Source organism: Opisthorchis viverrini (genome assembly GCF_000715545.1).
Source record: "Opisthorchis viverrini unplaced genomic scaffold opera_v5_537, whole genome shotgun sequence".
In the NCBI taxonomy this organism is placed as follows: domain Eukaryota; kingdom Metazoa; phylum Platyhelminthes; class Trematoda; order Opisthorchiida; family Opisthorchiidae; genus Opisthorchis; species Opisthorchis viverrini.
Window position 1 is genome coordinate 78,535 of NW_008752201.1, and position 20,617 is coordinate 99,151.

A 20,617-nucleotide genomic window follows, 5' to 3' on the forward strand; every position below is an offset into this window, starting at 1 on the left:
AGCGTGTCCAGCGGGCCGCCGCGAGAATGGTTGCCTGCCTCAAATCCGTGGGATACGAAACGCGTCTCGCGATGTTTGATCTCGTTCCCCTGGAGGGGACCTAATTCCTACTTATGCATGTCTGAACAAAGCTTGGCAAACAGGTTTTTACCGTTGACCCAGCAAACAGCCGACGGGGACATAGTAAGAAAATTTTCAAGCTCAGGGCACACACATTCATTGGACAAATTGTTTCATTTCGGGTAGTAGGTGCGTGGAATGACCTTCCTCCGACGGTTGTGCACGCTCCTTCTAGAACCCAATTTAAAGCACTATTAGACATTTATTTATGCGAATCCTCGCGCTGGCATGCATACTGCCCCGCGCTGAGAACATAAAGAGCAGTGCTACACCCTTTTTTCACTTGCACTTTTCAGGCGAACGCCACTCACTGACCGACAAGAACAAAAGCGACCCGGGAAACTTGGGGAAAAGCCTCGATCCTGTGTATCAATCCTTGAATCCGTGAAATGTCCAAGCCTGTGTATCAATCCTTGAATCCGTGAATCAAATGTCCAAGGTCACTCATGGCCAGTACTAAATTTCAGTTCATTTTAAGCAGCTTCAGCATTGTACTAGTGGTACTTTATGCTCATTGTCCTTGTTTTTGGTTCCCACACCCGTGCCGGCCTTTCAAGTAATGAGCATGTCTCGTTGGCTGTACCGTCATCCCCACTGTGTTGTAACCTGCCTCGTTCAAGTTGCAATGACCCGAGCATGCCTCAGCTGGCATGTCCCCCCTCAAGTTGAATAATAAATGAAGCATCATTATTATTACCAGTAAAATGCTGTAGAGCGCCAGTTAGAGGAGAGAGACGACTATGATTTTGTGCGACTCATACGAGGCCCATAAGTTCCAGACTGCTTGTCCGTTCATGAGGCATCGTGCATTTCAGGTTGGTCTTGTTTTCCTTTAGGCCCTTCATTCAGTGGGCACTAAGCTTCGAGAAATAACGCAACGTGAATCAGCCTTTGCAGATGGCGCTGTGTAAACAGGCCTATACGAGGTTGTTACCGCTGAAGTGTTTCTTTCGTAGAGTGAGCTTTGCTTTCAGTTGGTCAGCCGCCTGCGTCGCACTGATATTTCGATAATCCAACTGATATTTTCCTATCATTCCAGGAAGTCAATATCTCATTGGGGCCCTGGATGTAACATAAAAATTTTATCAGAAGGTGAAGGGATTTAATAAGTTCATTTGAATGATGATGAGAAAATATATATGCAATGCAAAAAGTGGAACAAGCAAAACATGACTTATCGTTTTAGGGCAATTGTTGAGAGTTCCTGAGCGAAGCTTTGGAACTGAGTCGTGTTTTATCTGCAGTCCAGCTTCTATGCGTGCTCCGTAGTTGTCCCTGTATACTTACGCGCTCGACTAACCTTCCGTTCTCTGAGCGCGCGCGCGTGTGGTCAGCCAAGTTGCGTGCCAATTCATTGTTTGCACTGTGAAGAGAGGGTGTTCACAAATAGCTCTCCGTAATTTCTGCGTGGCTAGACACCGAGTTGCATGAAGTGGAATGCGTAGTGATTTTCTAAACTTTATTCGTTTTTTTTTATGTGCAGGCGCATTTGCGGTGTATGTGTGCATGTTGATTGTTCCGAATCGCGCCAGGCGGTAGAAATAATCGAAGCCCCAAATGAGCCTTGATTGTTTGGTGTGATTTGTGCGTTTAGGACTAGAAGCAAGTTCCATGATCCATGTGTATGAACTGCCTCTCTAAGTATGTAGGAAAATGGATTCCTACAAGCTCAATGAGCAACCGCACCAGGAATGTCGTGCTCCTCTCGGCAGGACTCATGTACTAACCAAAACAACCAATGAAATTCAGCTTTCATCTACTTTTACCAGTCGAGAGAAGTGGGCATTTGTCTTCCGGTCAACCGGGAATTGTGGACAAATAGTCGCAAGTTAGTCGTTAGCTGCAGCCGGATTATATCAGTGTTAATCCATAATCGGTAGGTGGTATACCGCCAGGCATGATCATAATGTTACGATCAGAATAAAAGCATAACCGGCAGTTAAATTGCGCGTAGAAAGGGTGACAAAAATATTAGGCATTGTCCGATATAGGCGCAGTCACGCATAAAACGGTACGCGCTGAAAAAACCGTTTGCCAGAGCTTTTTCTTTCTTTAGGAAACATACCAAGCTGGAGAAACATCATATCATTGAGATTTAAAGGTGGAAATCAAAAACAGAACAAAGGAGCGTCAAGTTCGGGGCGTCCAGCCTGGTTGTGCAAATTGCGGAAAACGAGGGGCCATTACAAGAGGACTAGCGAAGAAGCAGAATTGACTTGATCAGGCCGATCATTTTTGGCTAATACGTAGAACAACGGCTGACGATTTGTGGCCTTCGACTGTTGGGCTTATAGCCAGGGTCACGAAGAGCGTAAGTGAGGATGATGAAGCGGATGAATTAGCAATATATTTGAGTGTTGTCAGGAATCCATAATCACAGTGAGCTGCGAAACTGCAGAAACTTACCGTTGAAGCTGCTGAGGTGCAGTCGGATGTATAAGCTCAGTGGAAGAGTCAGTTGGTGCCAACCCACAAGACGGGACGCAAATTGTACAGAAAGAATTGTTTTTGTGGGGTGTACAAACCGGAGGTCCATCGAGATGGTTCAATCCAAACCACAGTTTCAGTAAATTAGAATGAACGCGTCCCGGATACGGTTGGGACAGGTTAAAGAGCTTGTTCGTAGTCACAGATGACGAAACTGGAGAGCACAGTCAAAAAGAGTCAAAAAACAGTAAAAAAGGGAATAGTTGTGTATGTACTATCAAAGTGGGCATAGAAGTGTCGTGGAATCATTGCGCCGACACTCCGGTTTCTGGTCGCTGGGGTAGAACGAAGCCGATGTAAGATCGCAGGCATATTTTGGTTCGGTTGGAGATCCCTTTGGATGTAAAGCAAAAAGCAGGTGATATGCATCGGAGCCAGGATGCTCAAATCCGGTAATACCAAAAGTAGAAACTTGAGAAAAAGAGGGAATTGGATGAAATCAATAAGCCTTGGTGAATTTGAGGCGTCAGTTAGGAAAGGTCCCTGAATAGAGAAAAAACTCAACGAATACCATATAAAAAGTGGTGATAAAGAGTGACTAAATGAAACATTTTCCTGTTATGATCGACCTGAGATCCTTGTGGCCGGTTGATTAGGTATCGTGGAAATTTTTCACGCTGACATAGAGCTGTCCACCAGAAATCTTCACTTACGGCCGGGAGGTATTATCGTCTAAAGCCCTAATTTTATAATAGCTTGTACGAAGTTTCCGGATATAACGATCTTTTGCATGGTGATAATTACTTGAGACAGATATTCGCGGAGTCTGAAAGCATATGACATATCCATCGGTTGACCGGTAGCTACAAAGCAAAGTTTAGCTACGGGAGCCTTATGTTGTGTCCACGAGTACAATGGTGCTCAAGCAAGTCCCATAATTTATTACAATTCTAGAACTACCTGCTAATTTCGCCCGTTGTAAAGAATTCATGAGTTTCCCTTGATCGTTTTATCTTATTATGAGTGCACCTTTCTCCGAACCCACGTAACTGTCCAACTTGAAGATTTGCTCACTTGAACGAATCGATCATACAGAACCTTCAGGACAGTCCACTGAACATATACATTCCCAACTATGAAGTAATAACCTTAAAATCACAATCATTTTTGAGAAGCTGATTCCTTTTGGCGAATACTGAGTGTCTCTGCCTACATGCTTTTGGTTTTCTGGTTCAAAACCCCACCACGCTACCCCAATTTGAAGCCGCCCAAGAAGATGTGCTCATTGAAGTAAAACCTTTGGCACAGATAAACCGATAAAGAACCTCATTATGATGCTAATGATGAAGTGCCTCAAGAAAAATGATCAGGCTCTCAGAGCTAAGCCGGTAGAAGTGGTCCAGTCGCTCACTTATTTTCTGTGTCAGAAGATGATGAACAATCTCAGACGTCCAGGTGTTTTGGGAGTCGTGGCAAGTGTGACTCAGTTTCTTCAAAATGGTCGCGTACTGCCGTCAGAACTATCGTTTCGCGCAGGTAAGTTCTCCTAGTTTAAAGGATTTCACGTTGATTAGGGTACATTTTCCTTCTCTACATGTATACAGACACTCAGTTTAACATAAAAAGAAGCCTGGATTTCAGTGAGGGATCTAAACACAACCCTGCCTGCTACAAGCCACGGTCGCTGAGCTACAGCCGCAAATGCCGTTGTCAAAAGCACCCATGTTCCACAAGCATAACGAAACATGATTTCTTTTAACCCTCTTGCATGTCGCAAAATCGAGTTCTAACAGCCAAAACCAACAATGTTTTTGCGCATTCCGTCGCCGTACCCCCACTATCACGGTCACAATTCTTAGCATTTGGTTTCACATTTTTCAGTACCTCATACCCGTACGACCATACATCCATCAAACGAACATTTTCCTTGGTAAATCCAATCTACACATCCTTGAAGATGCAAGCATCCAGCCGTTTCTCAATACAGTGACCTATAAAAATGAATTACATTTGCCCAGTTGTTCCTTTCGACAAAACAACAACAAAGCACAACACATCCGGCTCTTATCACTGTCATACAGGACCAAAATATTGAACCCGCAGTTCAGAACGCGAAAAAATTCAAACTCTCGCCCAATTAAATTTCGAAAAACACAGAAACCGTGATTTTCAAGTAATCCTTCATCTCCCAGTACCATACGATCACCTTATCCACATAAACTCGGACATTCACCCATAACTATTCGGCGCATTACGTTCCCATCAATATGTACATTCAACAATCTCACATACCCTTCAAGCTGAGCGAACTGTTCACCTCCATCCCTACCTTCGCCACCGTCTCCCAGGATAGGTAGGCCCTATTTCAATATGTGACCCGCAAATCCTGGACCCACCCATGGCTCTCCACGGACATGAATCAATCTCAAACTAACAGACATGAAGCTAATCCTGATTACGTGGAAACGCGGATATCATGGACCGGACATACGCGCGCCTCCTCTCGTCCTTCCATTACAAATATACTGCTGCTGATGTTTCATATCAAGTTCTCCTCTCATTTCTAGGAAACTGGATCTATTATGAAGACCAGATTCCTGAAGGCAATTCCGAAACCTACTGAGACCCTGAAACTTCACCAAAATATCAAGAAGAAAGCCCAAGTGCCTCCAGGCCGGTCAGGCATTCAATCAGTTTAGCAACAGCCTGGATCCATGAGGGTCCAGCACGAGGAACCTTGTAAGTTTTGCAAGCTCTTGTTCGAAATAAAACTATCGCGTTCCTTACCTGTGAGTCTTTTTCCGCCACCAGGCACTGGAGCGGGAACGGCAGTCAGATGTAAGATGTTGGCGACGCCCGAACACACGACCATGAAAATAACTACTGAAAAGTTGGGAGAAATTCTGATGCAGAAACACCATTATTTTGAAGAGACTTAACTATGTTTGGTGAAAACGTTGTCTCAGTTAATTAAAATTCAACCACTAAATTCCGATCCTGATACAAATTCAGCTTATTCAATCGCCAACAGCATCTCAGGGTTTCCTAATTACACTGATGCCGGTATTATTATTATTATTAATCTTCGACTCGTGCTTCAGACATCAAAATGGTTTTAAAGCCGAAGTGTAGCATAGAGATTATGCATGCAAAGTACGCTTGTTGCTCGCAAAGCTTGGCACAACGAAATACGCGGGCATCCAACTTCATCGTTCCGAAGAGCACGCGAAATATCAGTTTTGCAGCAACTCCCAGCAGTCTTCGGTCAGCTTCCCCCTCTGTTTAATATTCTTCACCTATGTATGCAACTTGCGTAAAAGGAACCCGGGAACTATATCACTAACGCCCATAGAGTCAACCATGAAATCGAACAATTTAAGTTGTCCACTACGAAGGAAACCCATTTCAAGTGCCTCATTTTTATGTGGTCTTCAGTTGCATTCAGACAGTGATATCAGGGCAAAACTTTTGAAAAACATTAAACAAACTGCTGACATAACGCTGCAGTTCCGTAACCATGAGTACCCAGCGCCTTTTAAATCTTAAGCACAACAAAGCCGTGTTGGAGAGGCCCTTATCCAACCCTGCTTTCGGCATTGCCAAGACGATGTCAAGGCAACGTCACGAGCAGATAAGTTCGAAAAGAGCAAAGCGCCATTAGCCATACTGACAACATGGCAAATGGCATTGTGTGCGATTGTGTCACTATAGAAAGCGCAAATGTTCAGAGTGCGATCGACGCAGACACAAGGAAGGTCAGTGCCGGACACGGAAAGCTAGTCTAAGACGCAGCAAATGCAGGAGGTCACGAAGCAAACGGAGCGAATCATAACCCCGTTTTAACTCAATGCTTGCAACATTTGGTAACCAGATCGTTGCTCTTAGCAAGTACGACGCAATCACAGCAAACGTAGGTACAATTCGAGTGCAGCTCATCACGGCTTCCGATTTCACGATTGTCTCTCGGCGCACCTGGGGAAAGATAGGATCGCCGGAAATCAGACTACGAATGAACACTGCCAGAAATGCCTGGACGGCAAGCTTCGTCTACCTGGTGAATTTAGTTATGAAATGGAGCTAGCAGGCCTAGGTGATTTTGCTACTGTCTATCTTGCTGCCTGCGAGCTCAATCTCCCGGGCACAGACTGGATCGTTCGCATTCATCTTTCAACACTGGCACCCAGCAACATATGTATATCAAAACCAACCCAAATATCGAGAGTTTCTGGGGCAAGTTACCTGGTCGACGCCGCGATCCTACGACTACAACATAAATGTTGTGGCGTTTTTAGCGAAGGTCTTCGATGCTAATAGAAAACAAGAGGCGTGCTTCATCTGTGCACGCACGTCCAGCCAGTTTTTAGACCCAAAAGGCCAGCACCATACGCGGTTTTATCAATCTTCGGCGTCGACCTCAAAGGCCTTAAAGATGCGGGAGTAGTGAAACCGATAAGTTGCTCCATATAGGCCGAGAAATCGTGGTTGTTTAAAGGCCACAGGGTGCCATGCGTATCTGTGCTGATTAATCAACATGTCTGAGTGATTAGACACCGTGTTCTTCGATGCCCCTGGCGCTTACCAGACGCTACTGCTCTTATCATATTTCTACCTAATTACCTCTGTTTACAGACTTCAAATTTGGGCTGTGGTTGCCCAAACACCGCGAGTAACCGTTATTCAGTTTGGCTGGTCCCCGGTCTACGCTCACATGGTCCTTCAATGGAGGGAAATTACCTGTGGCACTGCATTGACCTGACCCCACCCGTGTCAGTCCCCTCGCCTAACCCAGATCCAGGGGCCGGAAAATACGCATTCCCTCTCCATTTGAGACACCCTTGACGACCGGTACGGGGCTGTGTTTCAGGGCAGTGTTGCATGACACTGCCATACCCAGTGTGGTGATATCAGTGGGAATGCCAGCTTGCCTTCGAAGACGTGAAGAGGCTTGCAGTCCGAACTTCTACTCACAAAATTTAACCCCCCCAAGTGCCTGTCATTCTCACAACCGGCTTATCCAACAGTGGAGTTGGTGCGGTCATTCCTCACGTTCCTTGATGGCACGAAAAAGCGGTCGCCCATACCGCAAGGTCGCTGGCTCCAGCTGAGCGAAATTACCATAATATTGAGGAAGAAGCGCCAGCCATTATTTTGGGGTGAAAGGGTTCCGCAAAATGCTTTACGATCGGCATTCACGCTTGCGGTGGGTCACAAAGCCCTGCTAGCTGTTTTTTTTACAAGAAACCTACACAGATCCACACAACTAACCGTCTACAACGATGTGACACGATTCAACCGATGAAATTGGACAGGCCGACGCGCTAAAGCGCTTGATTGCTTCACATGAAATGGAACAAGAAGGAACCGTCATGGTAAATGTTTTCTTCGCTGCGGAATTCCATGCTACAATTCTGAAGACCATGAACGAACTACCCGTGAGTTTTGGCATGGTCCGAGATGCCTCCAAAAATGACAGCGTACTACAAAATCCACGGAGTGCCACTAATGAAGCTTGCCAACAACCTGTCCATTAGGGGAGCTCCGAAAAGTTTTTCGACGGCGGAGTTCATCATATGCTATCGGTGGCTGTCTTCACTTTATAATTCCCACCGGAGTTCGCCACCAAGTCCTAGCACGGTTCCACAGTGGATATCCAGGATAAGCCGTACGAAGTCTCTTGCTTGCAGCCATGTGTACTACTGGCCCGCTATGGATGAGCACGTGGTCGGAATTCTTCGCTTTGCGCAGCTGTTCAGAAGTTACCCAACCGACAGTCGCCACAGCCAGAAGCTCATGGTCGCGCATCCATGTGGGTTTTTCCGGACCAATTAACGGACAAATCTTCCTCTTCGCCGTCGGCGCATTCGGTAAGTGGCCTGGAGACAACACCGATGGTAACCATCACTAAACCGCGGCGTTTGTTTCCGAAAACCGGCATTCCGGAAGTTATTGCGTCCCATAGTGGTACTCAGTTCAGATCTCACCAGTTTGGTGAATTCTTTCGAAGACACGGCCTCAGACATGCCACTTCCCCACCATTCCATCCCCAAACCAAAGTTTCAGCTAAGCGGTTGGTAAACACCTTTAAACGAGCGTTGATAAATGAAGAAAGGAAAGGGATCATAGCAGAAGGTCGCTTTCTAGCAGAGTTTATGATGAACAGTCGGTTGAAACTTGCCCAATACGCTACCCAGCCAACATTTACGTGTTTTCAGTCGTCGACAGGAAGGAAACCAAAGTTCAGGCCTGGAAACCATGTGCTTGTCTGGGACTACTTCCCAGGCACCCAGGATGGACTGTTGGAGACCTCCTGAAAAGAACCGGCCAGGTGATTTACAGCGTTCAGATGGGATTATTGATGTGGAAATGACTCAGTCAGCCGGATCCAAAAAGCGGAAGAACAATAACTAGAACTCAGACTACCACTTGAAACACTTGATCTCCCGAGATCAGCGCCCATATCCACCGCTTCATAGTACTATCCAATGCCTGTGCATTGCTGCAACCAAGATGCTGTACTGGTCGCATCAGAAGGCTGGTGGAGCATTTTCAACTTGACATCCCTCAATAACGGGTCCTGACCCAGGCATTTTGACGGCTTTTCGCAGGATATACAGGGCTCCACCAAACTAACAGTACATAATTTAGACACCCACTGAGTCAACTTCATATGGGACTGACCAACAGTTTTTCAACTTCTTGATGTCCGCCCGGATGCAGACAATCACCACCATGTAGTACATTTATTCATTTTACACCTAAGGACCGCTAAAAGCGTCTTACCAGTCACATAGACTGATGATGAACGGCCCCCGAATGTAGGTGGCTCATCCCAGAACAGGAACCAGTATCTCAAACCCCACGATCCAAGTTGACGAACCTTTTTAAGCCCACTGAATCCGTTCTGAAAGCTGAACTGTAAAATATTTAATACAACCAATTGAAGGTTTCGATTTTCAAGGTTAATCGAGTCACATGGGTTAGGTCAGCTGGTTGCTTATCATGGTAACCTGACCAACCTTGTGGCGATTTTTTGCTGATCTGACCGCCTGTGGTGCCAATGTGATGCTAAATTTTGGTCTAACTTTGGGTTTAAAATGTATTCACTTATATATTCCCGATGACAAACTTCAAAATACGCGCCATTTTACAAGGAACCGTAAAATATCGTGATGGCAAAAAAGTACGTGCTCGTGTACATGGTTTTTGGCCTGTACATTAAGTTCGTCCGCCTACCTGATAACATTGCTTTCATGTTTCAGTGGAAGAGACGCTATTGCCTTCTTGCCCTTTCACCTGGAACTTCCGGTGAGTGTTCTTCATTGTCCGTATTTCCAAACCGGCTACTTGGTATTAAGCTAGGTTGTGCGTTCCATTTTCAGGTGTTACCTAACTCTTCGAGTGTGTGTGAAGAGGACGCTTTCGGGGTTTCGGGTTGATTGGGCAGGTTGCCAAATATTGGCCGACTCCGTACAGCCCGTTGCAAAATAAGTCAGCGGCCATCTCCTCATCAGCTGCAGTACATCATTTCAGCTAGTGACCAAGAATAAGTTTGATATTTAGTTATTGGGTGGACGTCTATACGATAACAGTGACTTAAGTGGGGCAGTGTAACTCAAGCCCAGCTGACGAGACCCTCTGTTAGCTGCCGGTGTTTTTCCCTTTGGCACTCCACGTACGCGAGTGAGTGCTCATAATCTCACATCACCTGGAATCGATGCGAGAACTTGCCAGTTTTGTGGATGGTTCCGAGCCGCATGGGTGCTCTTATCGCTGCGAAACTTGGCTCGATGCATGCGTCTTGCTTTGCTCGTCTTTACATTTTGGATGCACGCGAGGCGCAAAGAAGTGCTTACTCTCAGTTGGGAATGTGGCCATTACCACCTAGCTAGTCAGTCATTCTTGTGACAGCATCAATTCCTCGCGTTCCAGCGACAGGAAGATCGGCAATGCCATTCCACAGGACGATACTACCATTAGACGGAGCGAGGTGGCTCAGGTGGTTGGAGCGCGAATTTACCGACCGGTAGGTCCGTGATTCGAACCCGAGCTCTGCCTCTTGACTTCGACTTCCCTTGTCTAGGCTTGGGCAACCTGGCGGTATCCCAGCCCTCGTACTTCTTCCGGGTAGCTTGGCAGCTAGTCGCTGGAAACGTGTTACAGCTGAGAGATTTACCACTTGCCAGAGTAGCATGCTCTTCCTCGTCGTTGTTGGACAATGATGGTCCAGTCCTTTTAGACTGTAGTTCATTTCGATTAATCATTCCGTAGGAACAGTGCAGGTTGCTCTAATACTTGATGGACTGTTAAGATGTGGTCCCCACTCCCTTCCCGTCTTGAATCCTGCTTGCTGTCCTCGAGTACCGCCTTTGCGCGCTTTCGTAAGGCGACGTAAACCTAGCGATGTAAAGGGTCTCGTCAAAATGGCGGTCAAGCTAAATACTGTATGTTGCCATACTCACGAGGAGCACCATTTTTGAAAATGGACATCTCGACTCAGAATGAGCGGGTCAGCAATTGACGCGAGGTGGGCGAACCATGTGGCCAAGTGTTCTTGGTCATTGCTACACAGAGACAATCTGTTGTCAGCACATGTCTACAGCGGGTGCTTGCCGTTGTCCAAAACGACCGCTAAATTGAGCGGCATTAGCGCTTATTCTGCCTACTTGCGCACTCACACCCGCAAGCACAATAATATCTGAGCTCTTTGCCCAACGCAATAAAGTGACCAAAGCGTCCTAAGAACTTTTTGGGTGTATCGGAACTATGATCTGCTGGCACGCAGACAAGTGCGATGAGGGGCGTGATGGGTCGGTAGTTAAAGGGCTGATTTACTGCGCGGAAGGTCCGACCGCTGCCTCGACATATGGGCATTCCAGCCCTCATGCTTCCTCCGGATGGCATGGCAGCTAGGCACCGGAAGGTTGTTACAGCTGAACGATTTATTATTATTATTTTTCTACCCTTGTGCCGAGGGATTTGGTTTGAGAACCACAGTCTTGTGCAGGTTTGCGTGCCTTTGCAATATCTCACCCACGTACAGCCATAGTGCCTACGATTTTTGATTTGAGAGAAACTACCTACTTAGGCATAAAGTGGAGTTAACTGTACATTCACACCCGTGCTGCAGAGTCCTATCACGTAGGTACTGATTAAACGGTGACATTTAACCTCTCCTGTTGTGAATTTCCATGTGTTGTCTTGATACACTCGCGAACTTGCCTGAGTGATTCACTCTTTCAGCCTATTTTCCAGTTTTTTTCCGCCGGACAAATCCCTTGCAAGTGTGCGAAGCTGCTCCTCACTTTTTACCCTTGATTCTGGGACACTTTCTAATTCTTCAATTTTATGTCTTCATTTCCCTGGATTTCGGATTAATGCTTGATTGTCCCAGTTTTTCTGATTCCATGGCTGGTATGTTTGTTCTTCAATCACAGAATCCCCTATACTGAGCCCTATGTTCAGCCACTAGCATTGTGTAGAATTTCCGGTCCTGGATTTTCGTGTTTCCATGGCTCTCGGGGAACCCACTGACCGGGCGACGTTCCTCATTTCTGCTGTATTCCGGATTCAATGAGGTAGTCGAGAGCCCGTTTTTAGTGGACGCACACAACAGTACGACAGTGAAGTGTCAGTGTCAACAATGATGTTGCTGTCTGGTGGTTATGATGCGGAGTCATTCGCTATTCATGACACGGGCTTGTCAGAATTCGTTGATGCCTTACTAGCACGCCTTGAATGACCTGGTGGCAGCACATGATTCCATTTCGCTTGACCTTCCGAGGCTCAGACTGCCAAATTGGTTTTTGAAGGTGACGTTCACTGGGGTTAACAACTTATCAATGATGGGTCGAAGTGAATTAGATGCATATTGGTCGATGGGTTGGATTGTGGCGGACTGTGACGCCGATGATGTGTGAGACCCATGGAAACATGTTCTTTTGCACGCCTTTCAAGCGTGCGTTTATTTGCCACGATGGAACATGGCTGTGATCGACAGGCTGAACCCATGTAGAGTCAAAAACAGGTAATTAACCGAAAGGATGGTCCCAGGAGGGACTATCCTTTGGAAAAGACCACTTTCGTTTGGTTACCTGAAACCTGATTTTATGGTTGGACACCAGCTTCAATCTCTGGCACCACTTTATTGGCATGGTTCAACAATTCTTTCAATAACTTTCTTGTGATACCCACCAAACAGCTGGAAGACCGCGGAAGATAACTGGGAAAACTAGGGTGTGAGACGGGCACGACTGACTCAACTATGAGTGAAGAAAGCTCAGCTGTTTGAAGCATAGTTGTTGTGTGGCCAGTTGGGGCATATTTGCCCATAGATAAAGCCGTTGAGACTCTTCGCCTGCATGATTTCCTCGACCGGTGCACTCTGCTCATGAGAACTGTCAGAGCGTCATTATGGCTGTGAGATGATCTCTCAGGTCCGTGAACCTTAGGCCTGTTCAAACTTAGTCGCCGTTGTCTCCGTGCTGCAGCAAGAGGTAACTGGCTGCAACGAATATATATTGAACTGGAGCTTCAGGAGGCGCTTGGTAACCAGTCCGAACCGTTAGAGCAGCAGTTTAGACTCACCAGGTCGGGTGGTTGGGCATGTATTCTACCAAAGAATGTGTTTTCCGCTCCTAGCGATTGCTGGCGAAAGGTTCACGATGAGGCGAACCCTGACATGGCAACGTGAAGTGAAAACCACAGTCGAACTGAGTATTGCAAGGTCTTCGCGCCTTCCTGGTTGGGGTCCGTGTTATCTTGCTTGCACCTGCTTGGAAATCGTCACTATCAGAACCGCGTACAATGGTTGAAGCTGTTAGAGTTTTGTCCGATAATTCGGGTAGCTGGAGTGGGTAGCTACGCATCGGAGACAGTAACTGATAAACTGGTGCGCAAATACAGTGTTTCAAGTGGACTTTTAACTGGATGGGGGTTTAGGAAAGAAGCTATGCAATAAGACAATAGCGTAGATGCACGAACGCCATTGAGGGCGCAACTGGACCATGTCTGACAACGTCTCGGGGTTCCCAACCGAGGCGGCAATGACCAGCGTAGCTGAGTTTTGCTGGTAATGGCTTGCACACTTTGCTGCTTTGTTTAACCTCCTCTGACTCGCTTTCAACCTTCACATGGTTGTGCGAAAAGAACCCTTCGAGAGAGTCAATTGACTGGCATACGAAGCACGTGACCAGGCCAGCGCACCCTATGGGTTGTGATCAGTTCAGCTGTCATGGGTGAGTTGTTTCTTCGGAATACCATTCAACGTATCTCAGCATTGCTGATCCTGTGTTCCCACTAGACTTTGGCATTGCTCCGAAGACGTCGATGGTCAAACACTGAAAGTTTTGACGTCCTCGGTGCGCGACGGCCAGGTTTCTAACCCGTATAGCAATATAGGTCGCACCGCAGCGTTGTAAACTCGACATTTGACGGATAAGCTGATATCGCTCCTGTACCACAGATGATGCGGGTTCACGAAGGCTCCTCTGGTCTTCCCAATCTGGATGAAGATATAATCTTTCGCGAAACCACCGGGAGTTGTACAGCTGTACAGGTAGACATACTTGTCCACTGCGTCAAGCTGTTCATCTGGAATTGGGCAAGGGTTCGAGCCCACCCAGCCTTACATTATCACTTTTCAGGTGTCTGCGTGCGCCATACTGTTTTGGGCACGGAGAACAATACCTCCGGCAACCAATAAGGTAGCATGCACAATACGTGACCAAACCATTGCTGCTTTTGGTGCTGGGCACCCGCCGCGAATGGATTCTCTGCTGCACCGCCGAACACATGTTTTCTAGTTATCTGCGTGCGCATTCGTCGGAAACAGCATACAAGAGCTATGGTTGTGGGTTGGTGCAGTGGATAACGCGCTTAGCTGGTGCCTCAGAGCAGTGGGTTCGTTCCCCATTACGAGATCGAACCCAGATAGTATAATGGGTTTGACGCAAACTTACCGACCGGAGGGTCCGTAGTTCGATTCCAATCCCGTCATCCCGACGGTGTCTGCCCAGGTTTAGGCAACCTGCGTCTATCTCAGCTCTCGTGCTTTCTCTGGATTGTTTGGGGGCTATGCATATAGAGGACGTTGCGGCTGAACGATTGGTCGGTAGTTGGTCACGAATCATCGATTGCCAATGGCCTGCTGAGACCGCGTCTCACAGCCTGTACTTTAGCCTGTAACCTACCAGGTGGGACACAGTTTGAACGGATAACGTGGTTATGGATACCGAGGAAACCGGATTAGGATAGTGAGTAACGTTCTCGGCTGCTATCCTAAAGTCTCCGGGTTCGATCCCCGAATCGGCAACTCGAAAATAGGACGAGTAGGCCCGAAATCGCATTCGAAGATGAACGGGTGAATAAAATCTTGGTACCAACAACTGGCGTGTAGGTATACCTTGAGGTGAGCCGAAAACGGGACGACCGGCATGGAAGCCAAACGGCGTCGTGGTAAGCAGTCATTAGTCACGCTACTCATGAGTAGTCAAAACAAGTGTGATAAATATCCGCTAACCGTCGTCTGTTCACGCATGAAACGGACGTGTTTCCAGTGCCTTCAAATTGAGAATACAGACAGTAGTATATTCATTGAAACGATAGTTCATGCCGATCATGTTTAGGATTTCACTGTATCCGCTAGATCTCACCGGTTTTCACCAAAAATGCAAGGTATCCTTACTTGAAAGCAGCGTAACCAACGAGGCATTGTTGTTGGCATTGTTTCAACCAAATAAGTGAAGCCCCATTCGTTCATCCGCATTTGTTACAGTTGTGGGGATAGTTTGTTTAAACAGCGTGGAGCAGTCGAATCTCCCAATAGAGTGTGCTTCCAAGAAGCATGTGGTTTTCACTATGCCCAATGATCTGCGCTCTTCGAGCTTTGCAGTATTGTTACGAATGGAGTATAAATCCTGATTGAGCTCGAGACCAAGACTGATTGGCGTAGAAGGAGTAGCGCTTTGTTCATTAATAGCCGTATATATACTGAAAGTAAAGGCGAAAGCATAGTTAATACGAAGCGATAATGTGAACACAAAGTTTAGCCATTGTCTAGAGGGGACACGGACTGAATGAAGATTAGTTGTAGAAATCCATCAAGGGGTAATGAAAATTGCGGCCAGGCTTCTCGGTTTCTTAAAATGTAGGATTGTGTTCGTTGTTGGAGCCTGGCTGAGTCAGAGATCCCATGGTGTTTGGAGTTTCACTGCATCGCCCGGACACGGGGTGAGACTGAAGTGTGATCGACATTATGTTAAGCGTTACTGAGTGACGGTGCGTGCAAGTCAGTTAATGGGGATGTATGAGCGTCATCACATTCACTAGATGAACTGCGCGCGAACTCGTTGACAACTGTGCGGTCACCACAAGGAACGAGATAGTGGACGGATACAATGCCTTCTTTTCCGCCGGGAGAATGAACATGAATTGGTTTCCTCAACGATTGGTCCATACGTTTAGGCACGGCCAAATCCTTTCAAAGAAACTGGTCCTGGATTAGTTGGCCAAGTTGGTATAGACAGACCACAGGATACAGTGCGAATTTATTGACCAGTAGGTCCGTGGTTCGAACCTGATTTCTGCCCCTCGATTTCCCCTGTCTAGGCTTGGGCAACCTGGCAGTATTCCAGCCCTCGTGCTTCCTTCTGGTGACATGGCGTTCAGGCATAGAAAAGGTGCTACAACTGAACGAACCACCGGATGACCGACGTTCACGCCGAAGCACTCGTGGAGACGCTGAGAAAGGACCGAAGAGAGTTGAGGGGGTCTGATAAAGCCGACTACTAATAACAAGTTTGAAGGTCTTTCATCTTGAGTATGAGCTGGATTGCGCTTCAGAGTGTTCCTTTGAGGCGTTCGACTTGCCCTTTCACCTTGGGATTATAAGCAGTTGTACGGCTGATACAAACTCCTCTGCCATGTAGGGATGTGGACGTTCGTCAGACGGGAATGAGGAGCTACGATCTCAATGTACGTACGCAGACATACCACACGAACTTGTATTAGACTACACTAGTACCGGAGTGCACTAGTATTCGAGCCCTCCATGGAGAACTCAAAAGTTCAATTGTATCTGCATCCAATATTCGGTTAACTTCTTTGCGAATGAACTGTTCATCGTGAGGGTTGTGACGCTGTGTTTTCTTGGCGTTAGGCTTGCAATCAGGTGGGAGGTTAGGAAAAAAAGTGATTCAACCGTAGCAGTAGTTAGACAGCAGAAGGTCAATGAACCTCAGACCCACCGAAGATGATTTCAGCTTTGTTATGTAGAATAAGGAAGTCGTGGCCTAGCAGCACGTCAGCACCAATAGTTTGATCTTTGTGCAAACGGTACCCCCGTAATCGATGGATAGACAGCAGTAGCCGATAGTTGAACATATCAGGTAGGTAGATGCCATAGTAATCACATAATCGTTAGCGTAACCCTTCCAATCATGTGGACGAACTTCCTGTGTCTATGAAGGCCTTAAAGAACCTTCCGTCTACCCTGATACTGGTCACCGTGCGGGACAAGCAGTTCGGGGCTGCAGCAGTCAACAAAGAAGATAAGGCATAATCCGTTGTACAATTTGAGTGATTTGTGAGACTCAAATCGAAAAACGCTGAAAATAACCCGTCTTGCCACATGATTCAAAAACCTCTTCTCTTATGGGTCATTTGGATGCTTGTTACGACCACAAAAATAACGTATCTGAGAATTGATTGATGAGAGGTAAGTTGTGGAATCAGGGGTGATTGAGTGTGACGGGGTAACCGCAGGTGACTACAAAGGTACTGCAGCCACAGGAAATGATATCGGTTCGTTGTGCGTGTATGATAGCTTGCTTGTGTTTCAATTCGCTGATTCATGTGCTTCATCCAGAGTGAGTTCCTTTTGAGCCAGCATACAGCATGCTGGTTTCTCCAAGGTGACTTCATGTGCTGCCTGTAGGTGCATTGGCACTAGAGTCAACCTATCCAGCATGCTGGTCAGGTAGAGGCGTATGACCCAAGTATCCAAACTCTGTGCGGAAGGTTACCCTTGGAACATTCACTTTTGCGTTGAAGGGTCCTGCGTGATCGGTGAAGGAACCTTGTGTAGGTATGTATGTCGCTAAGCAAGACTGTATCGTCAGCTCATATTCCTCAGGCACCGGTTGTCTGCAAGGATGAGTAACATGTGATAAAGAACGTCCACTCCTCATAGCTCGGTCGAGGTCAAACCCTGAGTTCTCTCGTCGTTAACTGGAATTCGAGCTGTCGTTGACAGTTGGTGGGCTTTGATGGGAATGGTGAGTTCAATAATCGTGGATGACTCATTGTGGATGGAGTCGAGAGCAGCTCGGTAGTTAATGGAGCGCAGATCAGTTTACTGCTGGAGTCTACCCAGTTATTTCAGAGTTCGGCATAGGATAAATGTCTGATCCATACGGCTCCTCTCGCGGAGGAATTTCCTTGTTTTGGCCGTCTTCGTGTATCTCATCGCTTGCCTACTCAAAGTTGAGTTTTGCACAGTGTGGATATCTTACGATGTCCGTCTATTAGTGCACAGGTGATGATAGCCATAATACAAATCAGAAGGTGTATGTGCACTAATAGAGGTTTTTAGCATGGTTGCGATACGTATAAAAATAAATACTGTGAAGTGGGAGCGAGTCAAAATGGAACTTATCGTATGTGAGAGTCCCTTGGTAAAAATCCGGACGGTGGGAACATGTTTTCTTCGCAGTACGGTTGCTACACGTGTTCCATGATTGTCCGTGGACTTGGAGTGCTTGGCTGACTCCTTGCTCCCTGCGCGCGCGCGAGTCTGTGTCCTGACTGGGTTCGGTTTCCCTTTATGTAGGTCCCAGTGCATATACGTGGGCGCGTCGGCACATGAGTGATTGCTGCGCTGACTAGGCGGTGCAGACAATCGATGTCCGATGAGTCAGCTTAATGCGACGTGTTTGTGCGTATGGGAAAAAAGACAAGCCTCACGATCCAGTGAGCGACTGTGAGTTGAACAGTCAAGTATGTGGGTGACTGGGTCGGTACACGTGTCGTAACCCGCTCAAGGTGATTCCTAATTGATTATTCTCTTGGTTTCAATCTCACCACAGTCAGCACCCAAGCTCTTAAAGCGCTAGCTCATGCTGTGCATATTATGTGGGTCTACATTGACCTGTTTACTCCGTCGGCCGTTGTTCGTTGTTTCATTTTTAAACTCTATTTTTTTCCTGACCTGTGGTATCTCCCAGATGCACTTCATCTCTATGTGACCAAAAGCTATGATGAATTCGCTCCTTATCGGAACAGCCGCTGCCTAGTCGATATGGAACCACCAATACAAAAAGGATACGTCTACCAGCGTTCGACGATCTCGAACGAACCTTCTCATAAACCACTGGAACGCGAATCGTGCAACAGTTTTTCACAGCCACGAATCCATGATGCCCCTAAACCTTTGGTCAATACTGCGGCGCACTCCTGCCTTTTGGCCGCGGAAGCTACGACCAAGGGACTTTCACTGGCAACCAACCTGGCAACTCGATTGAATGCCCCAGTCCCGATCGATGAAATTACCGGGTTCGAAAGTGGTTGCCATCTAGACAAAGAGTCCAACGTAATCGTGCTGATCGGAATCTCGTCGGTCCACATCATCGCGTTAGAGGCCTTTGATGAAATGTTTCGTTGGGCCGGCGCAATGACACAAATTATGACTGGTAAGGCATCTTTAAGTATTGAAAATGCAGGCAAATAAGGACGCTTTATCATTCAGGAAATTCATGCCCTTCCGTAGTTGCATTGACTGACGGTGACTAGTTCCTTCACCACTCTTGATTTCTTGTAGACTTTCACTCGCAGCATCGGTGTTGATAACTGATGCGATGGTGTCGATGATGATGATGAAAAATCACCCTGAAATACGAGTTGATGGGGTTTGCTGAATTGACCCGAATTTCTTTGTGGCAATACCTAAGTTGTTCAAGGTTCAACCCCATGTGAACCCCCTTATGCATACATTAGTGACCGATTCGAAGTCCATGCTCCCCTCGCTAGCACCTTAGCGGGACTTCTGTTGCCGTGTGCTGCTGTTCTTCAACAGCATGCATTTTCAACTCACACTCACACCTAGCATCTACCTAACCTAAATGACGACGGACCCTGTTGGATTATATATAATTTAGCTGTATGCAGCTGAACGCCAACCACGCAATAGAATATGGCATCCGAAGACCGAGTACATCGCTACCGAAAGAACACGGTTTATCAGAAGTGTAGATCTTGTCCAACTTACATTAAAAGTACAATAAACACTTCTGAATATTTGGATTTCAAGATTAACGAGGGTGCTTAATTTTTACACCTAGGGACTAAGTCACTCACAACATTCAGTAACTGAATTTGATTCAGTCTATAAACCTTCATAGTCTGAAGCTAGTGGCTCGAGATAACTCAGCTAACTTTGCATCTCGGTTGCTACTGTCTAGATTTGGGCGACTTGGTAGTATTTCCTTCGGGTGGATGACAGCTGTGCACCGAAGAGGCGTTACCGCTGAACAAATGTTATTGAATATTATGTTATGAAGTTAACACCATCTCCAAGTGATTTCGATCAAAACGCACTTAGTGGATCAATAACTACAACCCGATTTACTCAACCTGAGCTTCCGATGTCATGAACGTCGTTAGATATTACCACCAAACAGGTCAGTCTTACTCCAATTTATGTAATCTTTTCTGCTTTTTGCTGGTTGGCAACAATTGAATGGATTGGAGCTTTGGCAGATTTTGTTATAGAATAACCATTTGCATCAAGTTACTGCCAATAGTATCACGTGGTCATTCATCCGAGCGGATTTTGCTGATTAACCGTGTAGAATTACACTAGGTAGGACGCTTGCTTTGAATCGTTTTGTAGGTGCCCAGCAAAGTGTTTTTGCCAGCAAGCGCCCGCAAAGTGTGCACCGACAAGGATAGAGAATCTGCCCTGTGATTGGTACATCACCCTCTTCGAACAACCCCTTTCTCGGAAAACAAGACCTTTCATCAACCTTTTCTGACCCATTTCGTCCAATGGTTTGCTGTATATAGGAAGATTATTTTT

The 20,617-nt window shown here is 46.6% G+C and overlaps 1 protein-coding gene across 1 annotated transcript in view; it reads left to right on the plus strand.

Moving 5' to 3' along the window:
* Positions 1–9,516: 9,516 nt before the first annotated feature.
* Positions 9,517–20,617, plus strand: part of T265_11640 (hypothetical protein) — a gene marked incomplete at both ends in the record, with an annotated part of 38,909 nt that continues 27,808 nt past the window's right edge. Inside the window, 3 exons of the mRNA XM_009178348.1 lie at positions 9,517–9,727; positions 9,768–9,852; positions 18,768–19,232. Coding sequence (XP_009176612.1) covers positions 9,665–9,727; positions 9,768–9,852; positions 18,768–19,232 — 613 coding nt within the window. The remainder of the gene's footprint in view (positions 9,728–9,767; positions 9,853–18,767; positions 19,233–20,617) is intronic.